This window comes from Trachurus trachurus, assembly GCF_905171665.1.
Source record: "Trachurus trachurus genome assembly, chromosome: 23".
NCBI classification, from domain to species: domain Eukaryota; kingdom Metazoa; phylum Chordata; class Actinopteri; order Carangiformes; family Carangidae; genus Trachurus; species Trachurus trachurus.
The window spans coordinates 22959098-22972967 of NC_139912.1; the positions used below are offsets into that span (position 1 = coordinate 22959098).

Here is a 13870-nt window from a genome sequence, read left to right on the forward strand (position 1 = left end):
CAACAACATCGGGGAGAAGAAGATGGCGGAGGATGGGAAGGATGAGTCGGTGGCTACGGACGACGACTCGGAGCAGCTGACCGCGGATGGGAGCCTGAACACGGCGGTGAGACAGCTGCTTCTCCTCCTCGGTTTACCATTAACATGCTCCGACGTGTTTTCTCTTTTCTTTTCATTTCACTTCGGCTACAAAACGTTGTATAGCCTACAGTAGTACGGTGTGTTTGTGTTTGACGCTGGCTAACCGCTCAAAGTTCACTTTACTTTCATTTAAAGAGAACGTACGTCATTTTAATTGAACAGTGACGCAGTTCAGGTAATGTGTGTACAGAGGTAGCGTGTGAGTGTTGTTTTCAAGCTAACATTAGCCAGCAAACCTCAGTGTTTTAGCCCACAGCTGTTACCAGCTGTTTGCTGTGTTTGTGACGACGCTGTGTGATGTGATGGTGCAGCTGGTGGAGGAGGAGGAGGAGGAGGAGGAGGAGGAGGGTGGAGGCTGCACTCTGCTGCGCAGGATGGAGATCTGTGTTGCTGAGGCTGAGAAGAGGAGCGGCAAGAATGCAGTGAACATGCAGGAGACGTTCACCGTCTACCTCATCGAAACACGGTGAGAGCAGCTGGCCTCCATCACTGACACCCACTCACTTCTCCTTTCTGTCTGTGTCTGTGTGTGTTGCATCACTTCTCACTTCTGTATTTCGCCTCAGAATGTCTCACTGCTGTCTGAACGTTTCACAGGCCGATGGACGCGTTGGCCGAGGGTCGTAACCCGGCCCCGGACTCTCTGTGGAGGAGGTACAGTGAGTTTGAGCTGCTGCGGAGCTACCTGGTGGTCACATACCCCTACATCGTGGTGCCCCCCCTGCCTGAGAAGAGGGTGAGTTCTCGGAGTAACCCCCCCCCCCCCCCCCCCCCCCCCCCCCCCGTTCAGTGATGCAAGGAATATCAAATATACAGAGCTGTCCCCCTCAGAGTCAGTGACTCGGCTGATACCTAGAGATGCAGTTTAACAGGCGAGTCATTGCGCTTCTATATCAGAGCAAGGTAAAGGCTGATTACACACACTCACAAACCGCAAAACTAAGGAAGGATTCAGGACAGCTGGTCAGATTCCAACTTCCCCCGAGCTGATGCATTCTTGAAAAGTGCTGAAAATATCCATACAGCAACGTATGTGTTTGCTTTAACTACAGTTTGCAAGACCGCATATCCAAAATAAACTCACTGGCTGTCTATTTCATCTAACATTATGGTAATTATAAGACTTCTTATTAGTAATACAGACTGATGGTGAATGTATTCACCTGATATTGGCTCCTTTGTTTTAAATGTTTTGTCTTGGGGGAAGAGACTTTAAGTGTAGGCCTATTAGCTGCTGCTTTTTAGCATATAGAAGATACCATGTCATATTGAGGAAAAGTTTATTTAAACTCTAAATACACAAAGCTAACAAAAGGTCAGGTCAAGGATTTTGTAAAAAATAGAGTTTTGGCTTATCTTCACATCTTTCCCTGTATTTAAATGATTTACATTGGCTTCATCTAAATTGAAGTTCTTGCAAAGGACACCCTAGATCAGTGTTTTTCACCCATGGGGTCGCCTGGAATTCAAATGGGGTCGCCTGAAATGTCTAAGTAATAAAGTAGTAATTGATTTTAAAAAATGTAACTAATTATTATTATTTTTAAAATTATGATTAAAAACACCACAGACAATCTTAAACAATTGTATTCTATGCTTTCACTTTCTCGAATATTTCAAGTTCAAATAAAATGCAACATATAAAATCTAAGCTGGCACATCTTGATTGATGGGGGTCGCCAGAAATTTGTGATGTCAAAATGGGGTCACAAGCCAAAAAGGTTGGGAACCACTGCCCTAGATGTTTCAAAATGACTGATGAAATCAAAAAATTAAACCAAAATACAACCAAGCTCCAGTAAGGGGGGAAGTGAAAACTTAAATGCATTGTGTATGTTCACGCAGGCAGAGTTTGTGTGGCACAAGCTGTCAGCAGACAACATGGACCCAGACTTTGTGGAGCGCCGCAGGGTGGGGCTGGAGAACTTTCTGCTTCGCGTGGCTTCTCATCCAGTGCTCTCCAACGACAAGATCCTCTACCACTTCCTCACTGAGGTACACAGTGCTGTCCGGCAGTTGCGATGGTCGATTTATTGATCGGTTGTTGGTCTATAACTGACTTCTCTCTCTAATGTGTGTGACAGGAACACGGCTGGAAAGAAGTGGTGTATGAAACGGGCTTTCAGGCGAAGGTACTGGACGTTCTGTGGAGCTTCTATTTCTTTATTCTTCATATAATCATGTAATGTTTTCAAGTTTGACCACCACCTCTTCTCTGTGTTGCAGGCAGATTCCAGGCTGAGGGCTCTGAGTGCCACCTTTCGAGTGAGAAACACAGATAAGTAAGTTATTGTTTCTAAATCACACTGGAAGAAGCTTGATATCAATGTGTATGCAAGTTGCATTTTTAAAGGGATAGTTTAACATTCTGGCAAATTGGCCCATTGCCATAATCCCTATAGTCATAGCAGTAGGTTCGTTACCTTTAATTGTCGGTGCAAGCTATTTTTAGAACGGCAGAGCAGAGCCGCAAGCTGCTCAGAGCTACGCTACGGAGGCTAATGGGATTTCTTGGTTTGCCTCATCAAACTCATCAAATACACAATCCAACAACTCCAAAACATTCTGGTGGTAAATGCAGAGACTGCTTGCCGAAAAATTGCCCCTGACGGGAATGTGCATCAGCTGTTTTGCATGAATTTACCTCGAAAACAACTCTGTCTCCTAACATTCTGTTATTATCTCATAGCGTGGTGAATGTGCAGGTTGCAACTTGTCCACAAGAGCGTTTTGGAGTTGTTGGATTGTGTATTTGATGAGTTAGCTACTGCTATGACTATAGGGATTATGGCAACATAACACATAGCAGTAGCTAACTCATCAAATACACAATCCCAAAAGCTCTGGTGGACAAGTTGTGACCTGCACATTCACCACGCTATGAGATAATAACGGAACTTTACGAGACGGAGTTGTTTTCGAGGCAAATGCAGAGACTGCTTGATGAAAAACTGTCCACGATGGGGACGCGCATCAGCAGTTTAGCATGAATTTACTTCGAAAACAACTCCGTCTCGTAACGTTCCGTAGCCCTGAGCAGCTCCACCGTTCTAAAAATAGCTTGCACTGACAATTAAAGGTAACAAACCTACTCTACTATATGGGACTATCAACTATAGAATGTTGAACTATCCCTTTAAATTGGAGTTGCTCTGTAAAGCTAATGTGTGTGTTTTGCTAAAAGTGTTGTTTTTGGTATTTGTGGTTCACTGTATGATTGAGCAGAGGTTACAGGTAGGGAAAAGAACCAAATGATGTTTAGCAAAAAAAATAAAAAATGTCTGATAATCCATCATGACAGCTTTTTATGGTTCCCAGTGGCTCAGTGGGGCTTCACTTTGGGGCACCACCTTGCCATAATCAGCAGTACCTTATTATACAGTTCCTCATTTAATTATTTGATCATTAAAACTCAGAAAACATGTAATATGCCATACAGTATCCTAGTGTACACAATGACAATGATAACATTAATATGTTCCTCCGATTAATAGTCCAAAATTGTCCAACTTCAAACCAAAAAAGAAGAAAACGATCACATCTGTGACTCTGGAGCCCCCAAGTGTTTGAAATAGTGAAGTAATCAATGAAGAGTCCCAAATCCATCAGATTAAAAGAAAGAGCCTACAAATGGCAGGATTTTTTTTTTTTTTAATAAGCAACAACTAAGGAGAAGGTTTTAATCAATATCTTCTGTATGTGTCCTTATTTTATCTTTGGCAGGCGCTTCATGGATATGAAACACTACAGTGATGAGCTGCAGTCGCACACGTCTCAGGTTCTCCGAGCAAGAGCGGTAAGTCCCTCCTGAGCCGACACCAACATGGACTAGAGCTGGTGACGGGGGTTCTTGTTCTGCAGTTAATGGACCAGGGGCCGTATTCACAAAGCCTTTTATCTTACCGCTAGGAGTGCTCCTAACTTGCACTAAAAGTTTTTACGTAGGAGTTTTTTCTTAAAAGCTATTCACAAAGCCGCTGAGACCTACTCTTACTAAGGATAAATCACTAAGAGCAAACTAAGAGTGACGCCCCTGGTGACGCCCCGTTGCTATGGATTACGTCAATTCTCGTGCACGAATTTGAGGCGCTCAACGCGGTGATTGGTTGTTGAGTGCCGGCGGCGCCCCCCCTCCCCTCCCTCCTCCTTCTCCTCCTCCTCGCCGCCGGCCGCTCCGCTCCACTTTTTATTTATTTATTTGCCGTCAGGTCCGACGGGGCTTTTTAGATTGCTTCGAGTCCAAACCACTGTCTCTGCTGCCGAGTTGGGCTCTGAACTTTCTGTCTTTCTCTCTGGAATCTGCATCTTTCTGCTACAGTTTTTGTCACGTCTCACTTTCTGCAGTGTGACGCTGTGCAAAATGCAATGAGGGTCAGTGCGTCCACTCGCAAAGCAGCCGCTGTTTTTTTTTCTTCCCACATTTTAATATTAATTTTCACATTCGTTGACAGCCCTAATATTATATGGTGATCATAATAATGATGAGAAAAGAAAATGCATTACCCACATTTGTGGCCTATAGCAGGATTTGAACCCAGACTGACAATAAGTTTAATTTACTACTATGTAAACTACTAACAGATATATGTGTCTAGCACAACCATCAACTTTAAAAAATATATTTTTGGCTCACATCAGCATGACTGCATCGCAGCGGTCGCAGTCACCTCGGTCCGACCGTTGTGACGCCGATATTGGACAGTCCGTCACCGTCACTAAGTTTTATAGCGAAAATGTTGTAGATGACCAAAAAAAAAAAAAAAAAAACACCGACAAAAAGGCACTTTGGGCATCAAAGGGCAAAGGGGCAGGTGCTCCAGCTCCCCCCTCTGCAGCAATTCGCAGTCCTCCATACATTTGCCTGGCTGCAGCCATTTGCGATTCTTTGTGAATAGGTCTTAGTGAGTTAGGAGTCCTCACGAGGACTTTTAAGCTCTCCCAGACTTAGGAGCTACTTTTAGGCATAAAATACTTTGTGAATTACTCTTATTTTAAAAAACTAGGAGTCCTAAATTTAAGACTGACACGCCCACTTTTTTTAGGAGTTGCTCCTAAATTCGGCCCTTAGGAGCTACTTTTAACCTTAAGATTCTTTGTGAATACGGCCCCAGCTGTTTAGCAGACACTGAACTTTTAAAATCTAATATCTTCATCTGTCAGCTTTTAATCTGTGTGATTCATCTGAAAAGTGGATCATGTGCTTTTAGGGAGAAAATCTATGGTCAAAGTTCAGAGAGGAAATGTGCAGGAGTCCTGGATGTCTATTGCTACTTATTCTGTAAAGCATTCTGATCAACCTAGGTTGTTTTTAAATGTGTTATTGATAGATAAACGTGACCTTGGCCTTGGCAGCTTCCTACACTGAATATGTTTATTGAGCTTTGCCAAGGAGAATTACACTTACTGTGAATGTGCCAAGTGTTGTACTGTCTCTCTCCCACGGTCCTGTGTTATCCAGCATGGCTCCCGTTATCAGTAGAGTTCTGCTGCTGTGTCTGGAAAGCGTTGAACACTAAAATTTAGGACAATAAAAGAGGCATCATGACCTGTAGTTTGTACCTGGAGGGAATGCAGAGACTGATAACTGCCAGATATATGAGATTTGAAAGACTTTTGACCTCATCATTCCTTACCTATGGAAGATCTAAAAAATTCCCTTACAATATGATGACAATATGCTACATGATAAGATTGAACACTTTCTGTCTCAATTTCTGTCTGCTGTAGAGAGTTGCTGATCGTCTCTATGGTGTTTTCAAGGTCCATGGGAACTATGGAAGAGTCTTCAGGTCTGGCAATGAACATTTGATGATATATCTGTGCATAAAGTTGACCTGAATTTGTTAATGTGTTTGTATTGTTTACTAATTAGCCCATGATCTCAAATGACAACTTGTCCAAGACTCTTTAGACTCCCTCTGCCCTCAGACAGTGAGCCAGATGAGGAAAAACCAAAAAGAAGTCTGTGTTTTTATCTGAAAAAAGTGCCAGTCATCAGTGTCCTCTTGCTAATTTGCCTGTGTGTGTGTGTGTATGTAAATCCATGTGTTCACTGCAGTGAGTGGAGTGCAATAGAGAAAGAGATGGGGGATGGGCTGCAGAGTGCCGGTCATCATATGGATGCGTGAGTATTTAGAGTCTGGTTCTGTCCCATTGACTTCAGCAACGCGCCCTCACGCAGTTCCTCACCAACTGTTTCCCTATGTCACACACCTGCAGATACGCTGCCTCAATAGACGACATCTTGGAAGAAGAGGAGCATTATGCAGACCAGCTGAAAGAGTATCTCTTCTATGCTGAGGCTCTGAGGTAAGATGTGTTTCACATCATTTAAGGAGTAAGTAATTTAAAATCAAATGAGAGATGGAGATGTTGATGTGAAGAGGAGGGGAGAGGTCCGGGTCTGGAGAGTTCACCAACACTTAACCTTCAATACTGCTGTTCAAGAAGTCATTTGAGATGAGGACCCACATGATGTTGTTATTTATTTTCAGTAAATTGCACTTAAATGTTTTTGTACCCACTTTCCTGGTTTGAATAAATAAATGCAGCTCTGTTAAATTTAGCTCGGTTGTGATTTTCTCCTTTTTGAATGCACATTTAAGATTGTGCTAACCTATAAAATAACACAAAGAGTGTTTTAACATAGACATACTGTGTGTTTTAGAGAGTAGAATCATCACACTGGTTTCATAATGTTAAGCTGAGTATGAAGTGCTTTAGAGGAGATGTGAAATATATGGAGACAATTGCTCATAAAGTTGGAATAAAATATGTTTTTCACTTCTTCTCGTGAAATGATTGTGACAATGTGATTTATTCCTGATAGATAAAGTGTATAACTTTACTGATCAATTTCTTCCATTGTGAAAACTAAACCACAATTAATCTTCATAATAGAAATTCAAAAAAAGAAGACTGTGTCTGAAAACAAAATGATTCCAACTTTATGGGCAACTGTGTATATTGTGTATCATGATATATCCTTTTTTTTTTTTTTTAAACTTGCAGGGTTATTGAGAGGCCATGTTCCCAGCAGGAATGAAATCATGGTATAATGTTGTGCTCTTTACTTTGGCAGGGCGGTGTGCAGGAAACACGAGCTGACCCAGTTTGAGCTGGAGGTGGCTTCTCAGGACCTCATCTCCAAGAAGCATCAACGTGAGGAGCTGGCCACAGGGGTACACCACACCACCGCTGTGTTCGATTCCACTCTCAGTCTGTCTTTACTCTGAGAGAGCCGTGACTGACTTCCATTACATGTCAATTAGGGATGCACATTTAGAATTCTTTTTTCCGTTTTGGCTAACTTCTTGTCAGTCGATGGGGTTAACAGCCCCCGCCCTCGTCATGGATCTATTGGTCCAACCCTACGTCACCACATTCACGCGCATCCCTTGGCTGCACACACAGAGAGGACCGCCCCTTTATGCTGTTCTCTCTCCTCATTGGATAACGGTTGTAGGATACAAGGAAAGTTTTCTCCTGGGCTTACAGCAGAGCAGAGTGACTGACAGACCCGTGTTTCAGACCAAACACTCTATAGAAGTGATTGCTGTCGGAAGATACAACTATTTAAGACTTATATTAACACAAACATTCTGCTTACTTTTGCTTTAACCGATTTTAACCGTTAACCGATAGGATTACGACGCTGGTGGCGCACGTGTGTATTTAAACCAACACTAAGGAACTTTTCAACCTTCATAAAATATTTTCATAACTTTTGTGATGATACATCGACTTACAACGAGTTGAATGACACCTCTGTCATGGCCTGAGGGGGTCTGTATCTCTTTCTCTGGCACTAAGCAGCTTTGAGGAGCATGGTAGGAACCCGGCTCTCACGCTAGTGTTCATGGGAAATGGAGTCTTCCTTCACTTTCACTTTTGCGAGTCACAACAAGGAGGGAACAGGCAAAACAGCACTTTAGCAATGGATTATGTTTGTGTTTTCACTTTGAAATGATCCACTGGAAACAGAAACTTAGTTTTGATGTCTTTTGTTAATTTTAATGCAGGATATTTACAGGGCTTCACGCTAGTGTTCATGGGAAATGGAGTCTTCCTTCAGGCAAAACACTACTGCTTTGGTCCACAGGCGCCGCCAAACTCAACCAAAACTGAAAGTTCTTTAGTACTGCTTTAATGGAAGAAAAAAAAAGATCGCTCCAATTTTTTTGGGCCGTTAAATACACACGTGCCCTGCGACAGCTGATCAACGCCACATCCACGCGCTCATATGGAGGTTAGATTGTCCAATGTAGAACTGTTTTTATATAAAGTGCAGCCAAACACCAGGCTGAAGAAAGAGGAACAGCAGAGCTCCTCTGACAGGAGAGCTGCAGGTGAACGGGCTGAAGAGCAGCGACATCATCTTTTATTTATTTTTTTCAGTGCCGTTGTTACAGGTGATGCACATCTATGTCCGTGTAGCTACATTTATTGTCTCATCTTCCTTCTTGGGGGCTGCTGCACATACTGTCAGTCCTCCTGTGTAACTTTTTGCTGCGAAATATGACTGAAGACACGTGGAAGTCTGTACAGTACGTGTCGACACGCCCACATGAGTTGAAGACATAAGGAGCTAATAGAAAAATAAATAACCGATTGTATTTCAGTAATCGGTCAAAGTTCTTGTTATCGGTTAACGGTTAAATGGTTAATCATGTGCATCCCTAATGTCAATGCGAGGTGCTTGGTCGAGGTCTTGTAACCTGACAGTCATGTTTTTTTTTTGTGTGTGTGGCCCATCTTCTCAGATAGTGAGGACATTCTCCTTCAAAGGAATGACCAACAAGCTGTTTGGACAAGAGGCACCAGAGCAGAGGGAAGCCAGGCTGAAGCTGCTGGAGGAGCTGATAGCAGAGGGCGAAGAAACAGTGAAGGAGAAGACGGCCGAGTGCGAGTGAGTCCCAGACGCAGTTTGATGCAGGCTCACTGTGTGTGAACGCAGCCTTTCTGACTTGTATATTGTGTGTGTGTGATGTGTATCTCTGCAGGGAGCATGTTGAAAGGGCGTGGGTGGACATCGAGCGCTTTGAGGAACAGAAAGACAAAGACCTGCGGGAAGCGCTCATCAACTACGCCGTCATGCAAATCAGCATGTGCAAGAAGGTAAACGAGGGAACGTCAGACATCTGAAGGTGACAAGAAACTGTAGTGGTGGTCCTGTTCATGATGAAAGTCTTTCTGCTTCTTCTATCTCTGTGCAGGGAATTCAAGTATGGGGCAATGCCAAAGAATGTTTCCTCAAGATGTGAAGATGAAGCCATATTCAAAAGGACGCGCACCGGTGGATGCTGGGAAACAAGGCTAGGGTTGTCTTGTTGAGGTCGGAAAATAACACCTCATTATTGTAACAAAACATCCATCGATATAATGTTATTTGGAGTACTAAAAAAAGCATTTCTATGCTGCTAATTTGCAATAATGATTCACTTTAGTGGAGTGAAGAGGCTTAGGGAGGTGGTGGGTCATGCTGGAGTCCAGGCTCACAGGTTTTAACTTCTTCATTATTTATTTAACCATTTTTCAAACCTTAAACAGCCACATCACTGGGTTTACATGTTAAAGAGACTGTTTACACCTGTCGTGGAAACACTTTTGCACACCGGTTGACAGAAAGGTGTGTTGGAGGAGGAGAACAACAACGTGGACATGGTGAAGAAACTCCCGCACACTTTCTTCTCACTTGCAATATTTTTTTATTGTTAAAAGGTCAACGTTTCGGTTGTTTAACCTTCTTCAGGGCGTCCTTTAGGGCTTCTTTGACGTCCTGAAGAAGGTTAAACAACTGAAACGTTGGCCTTTTAACAATAAAAAATATTGCAAGTAAGAAATAAGTAAAAATTCCTAGAAAACAACCACGGTCTCTCCGTGTCTGGGAAACTTGTTTACACCTGTCGTTAAAATGCGTCTTGAGTGATCAGATCACAAGTGGACACAAGTGATGAGTCCTAAATACTGGATGAAAGACGTATTTCCTGCTGGGTCCTCGTCTGAGACGCATCAGGACGCATTAACCTTTACACTACGATAGGAATGTGGATCGATGTGTCTCAGACCAGCTCAGCAAGCGACCCGTTTACACTTGTATTTAGGACTCATCACTTGTGTCCACTTGTGATCTGATCACTCGAGACGCATTTTAACGACAGGTGTAAACAAGTTTCCCAGATACGGAGAGACAGTGGTTGTTTTCTAGGAATTTTTACTTATTTCTTACTTGCAATATTTTTTATTGTTAAAAGGCCAACTTTTCAGTTGTTTAACCTTCTTCAGGACGTCAAAGAAGCCCTAAAGGACGTCCTGAAGAAGGTTAAACAACCGAAACGTTGGCCTTTTAACAATAAAAAATATTGCAAGTAAGAAGAAAGTGTGCGGGAGTTTCTTCACCATGTCCACGTTGTTCTCCTCCTCCAACACACCTTTCTGTCAACCAGTGTGCAAAAGTGTTTCCACTATATTTTTACTTCTACAAGAGAGTAAAAGTCTGATTGTCTCATGTGGGCGACCTGTTGAGTGATGATTGTTTGGTCTGGTCATACTTGCTCATCAAACTTGTTCTGGCACAGACCAAACAACCAGACCACTCCAGGTCTGCTAACGTGTGAAAAGCAAAACAGGCGTGTGAGATTTTAACATGTATTTGTAAAGATGTAGGACAATTACGTACATTTTATCTTATTTTTTATGAAACTTGAAAAAGAATAAGGCAGGACTGATTTAAGACCAGACTTAATTTTCTAATTTTATCGTCTTTTTATCCTCATTTAATCTTCTTGCTAACCTTTTTACATCATTCCTACTATCAGGTCTAGTTCTTGTCTGCTCATAAATCAGTGACATCTTGGTGAAGCTTCACATCATCACATTTGTGGAGTTAATCCACAGCCAAAACCTAAAAAACAAAACATGTTTTACAGACGCCCCACCATTCACTAAGAAACACTGGGTGCTTTGCAAATGTAAAACACCATTAACAAACCAAATGCATTTTGTTTTGCAGACACAAGACACGCGTGTCAAACAAATACATAACACATCTCATTACATCGTGCTTCAGAATCGCACACAGCACGTCTCACGAGCACAACATTTGGCTTTCGGCACAGTTTTTTCTGCCACGGATGTGCTGAGGGATTTCTCAAACAAACATCCCAAGCAGTTCACCGTCAGCAACAGCAGGTGGCGCCGCAGCTCTGTGTAAATGTGCATGCAGGCCGAGCAGAGCAGAGCACAGAGGTCGGAGGAGCCGACGGTGGCGAAATCCCTGTCAAAGCAGCCGTGGCTTGGATTTCTGTTGTGCGTTTTCTTTTATAATTAAAGTGCTGGATGCAAACAAAACAGACACAAACAATGAAACAATTATTATTTTACACATCATAATATCTTAATGAACAATTATCACAGTAGATGGCGTCTCATTGAGAAACAAACACCAAATTTTACCTTTTTTTTCCTGTTTGATTTTTTGTTTTTTTGGCTTTTATGACTTTATTTTGACAGGACAGCTGGAGATAGACAGAAAATGGGGAGAGAGAGAGAGAGGGAATGACACGCAGCAAAGTGCCGCCGGGTGGATTCGAACCCGGGGCTGCACCCCATAAACAGAGGACTGTAGCCTCTGTTTATGGGGCGCCTATACGACGAAGATTTTCCCATTCCCTTTTCCCTTATTCCTTTATAAATTTACTGAATATAGATTGACCTTGTATGATCATGTACATTTAGAAAAAAAATAGAATATAATAAATCTATACTGTATATGGTCATACAAGGTCAATCTTTTCAGCAAATTCATTAAGCAGTAGGAAAAGGAAGTTGGAATCAGATTTAATAATAATTCCTTGTAAAAGAAGGCAGCACTGAGACAGTTGAAGATACGTCAAAGCAGTCAGCTTCTCAATTAGGAGCCATTCCAACTAATCTAATGATGTTTAATGCAATAACTGTTTGAGTGGGTGTGTGATCTGCTTCCTGCACATTGACTGCAGGAGAAGACACACAGCAAACTCCAAACTGCAGCCGCCGTGACAGTGATTTTAGCCATCGACGGCTCGCTGGACCACCGTGTCCCGCTCTGCTCAACCTGCACACACATTCACACCCAGCCATGACACCACCTGCTGCTGGGGAGGGCCAGCCACTCAGGACGTCTGGGAGGAAAGTCCCACTCAATCGCAGCAGAGAGACTGTGTCAGAAGTCACATGTTTGTTTGTTTTTTTGTTTGTTTGCTTTTTAAATTTGGTTGTCGTTCTAGGATGTTTTGTTTGTACTTGTAAGGCGTGCTGCGTTTGTCTCTGAGTGATGTGTTGGAAATATGATGTGCATTTGTTTGACGGATGTATTTTGTATTTACCAGACAGAATGCGTTGGTTTGTTAAAGGGATAGTTCACCCAAAATTGAAATTTCACTCATTATCTACTCCCCCTCATGTGGACTAAGGGCTGGGAGAAGTTTCAGAGTCCAACGTGGCTTCTCTGAGTTACAGGGGGTCTCGGCATAGGAGTGCATGTCCATACGGTTGCAAATGGATACCAACTGTCTTCGTAACAAAAAGACACACCAAAAAACATCCAAATACCTCCATGCTGCTCGTATGTAATGTCCGTCTTGTATTGAAGCCCCGAAATGCGAAATTGTCCTGAAAAAAATTAAATAAGTCTATATTTCAAGCTTGTTTTGTAGCGGAAGCTTCTCGAAGCTCCTCTTCCCGGTTCTGGGAAGAGGACAGACCCTGGTTCGTCCAAATTTGACAAACCGGGAAGAGGAGCTTCGAGAAGCTTCCGTTACAAACAAGCTTGAAATATAAACTTATTTAATTTTTTGGGGACAATTTCGCATTTCGGGGCTTCAATACAAGACGGACATTACATACGAGCAGCATGGAGGTATTTGGATGTTTTTTGGTGTGTCTTTTTGTTACGAAGACAGTTGGTATCCATTTGCAACTGTTATATGGACATGCACTGCTACGCCGAGACCCCCTGTAACTCAGAGAAGCCACGGAGGACTCTGAAACTTCTCCCAGCCCTTAGTCCACATGAGGGTGAGTATAATGAGTGAAATTTCAATTGTGGGTGAACTATCCCTTTAATGGTGCTTTGTATTCATAAACCACACGGTGTTCATTAGTGAACAGAAGGTTTTTTGTCAAACATGTCTTGTTTGTTAGGTTTTGGCCGTAGAGTGTCTCCACAAAGAGTTGAAGTGCAGCTCTTCCTGCTGTCAGTCATCAGATGTTGATTCGGTGTTAAATTCAGTCTGTGACCCTCCCCCTCCCTAGACAGGAACAGGAACAGGCCCCTTAACCAAAGACATCTGGGGAAACAGAAACAGCTTCAGGCTTACATCACTACGAGTGTGTGCTGTAGTGAAAGGAGTGAAATTGAGATTTTTTACATAACGTTTCCCCCGATCCCCTCTGCTGTGAGGCAGTCGCTTTTCTCTATGCTTTAAATGAATCAAAGTGAAGTAGCAACAAGATGTTGACTAAAGTCCAGGGTGATGCGTTTTACTAACTGCACATAAAGATGATTTTTATGAGTTTAACCTTCATTTGTTGACTGAAATTGAAAATGATTTACATGCTCCATGAGTTGTTTAAAGAGCTTTGTACTTCCTGCTTGCCAGCAATAAGCTTTGTGAGTTTATTTATGAAGATTCATATTTACAATTTGAATGCTCAATTTCAAATGCGGCTCTCGTTTGGTTTCGTTCTT

At 42.5% G+C, this 13870-nt stretch overlaps 1 protein-coding gene across 1 annotated transcript; it reads left to right on the top strand.

The window, feature by feature from the left end:
• Window positions 1–502: 502 nt before the first annotated feature.
• Window positions 503–9404, top strand: LOC311006813 (sorting nexin-4-like; the record flags this gene model as incomplete). Its single annotated transcript, XM_083999788.1, has 13 exons — window positions 503–607; window positions 739–877; window positions 1987–2136; window positions 2226–2273; window positions 2368–2423; window positions 3865–3937; window positions 5869–5930; window positions 6200–6265; window positions 6361–6450; window positions 7223–7322; window positions 8904–9049; window positions 9144–9258; window positions 9357–9404. The coding sequence occupies exons 1-13, from the start codon at window positions 516–518 to the stop codon at window positions 9402–9404; spliced, it is 1185 nt and encodes a 394-aa protein (XP_083855914.1). The 5' UTR covers window positions 503–515.
• Between the last annotated feature and the right edge of the window lie 4466 nt (window positions 9405–13870).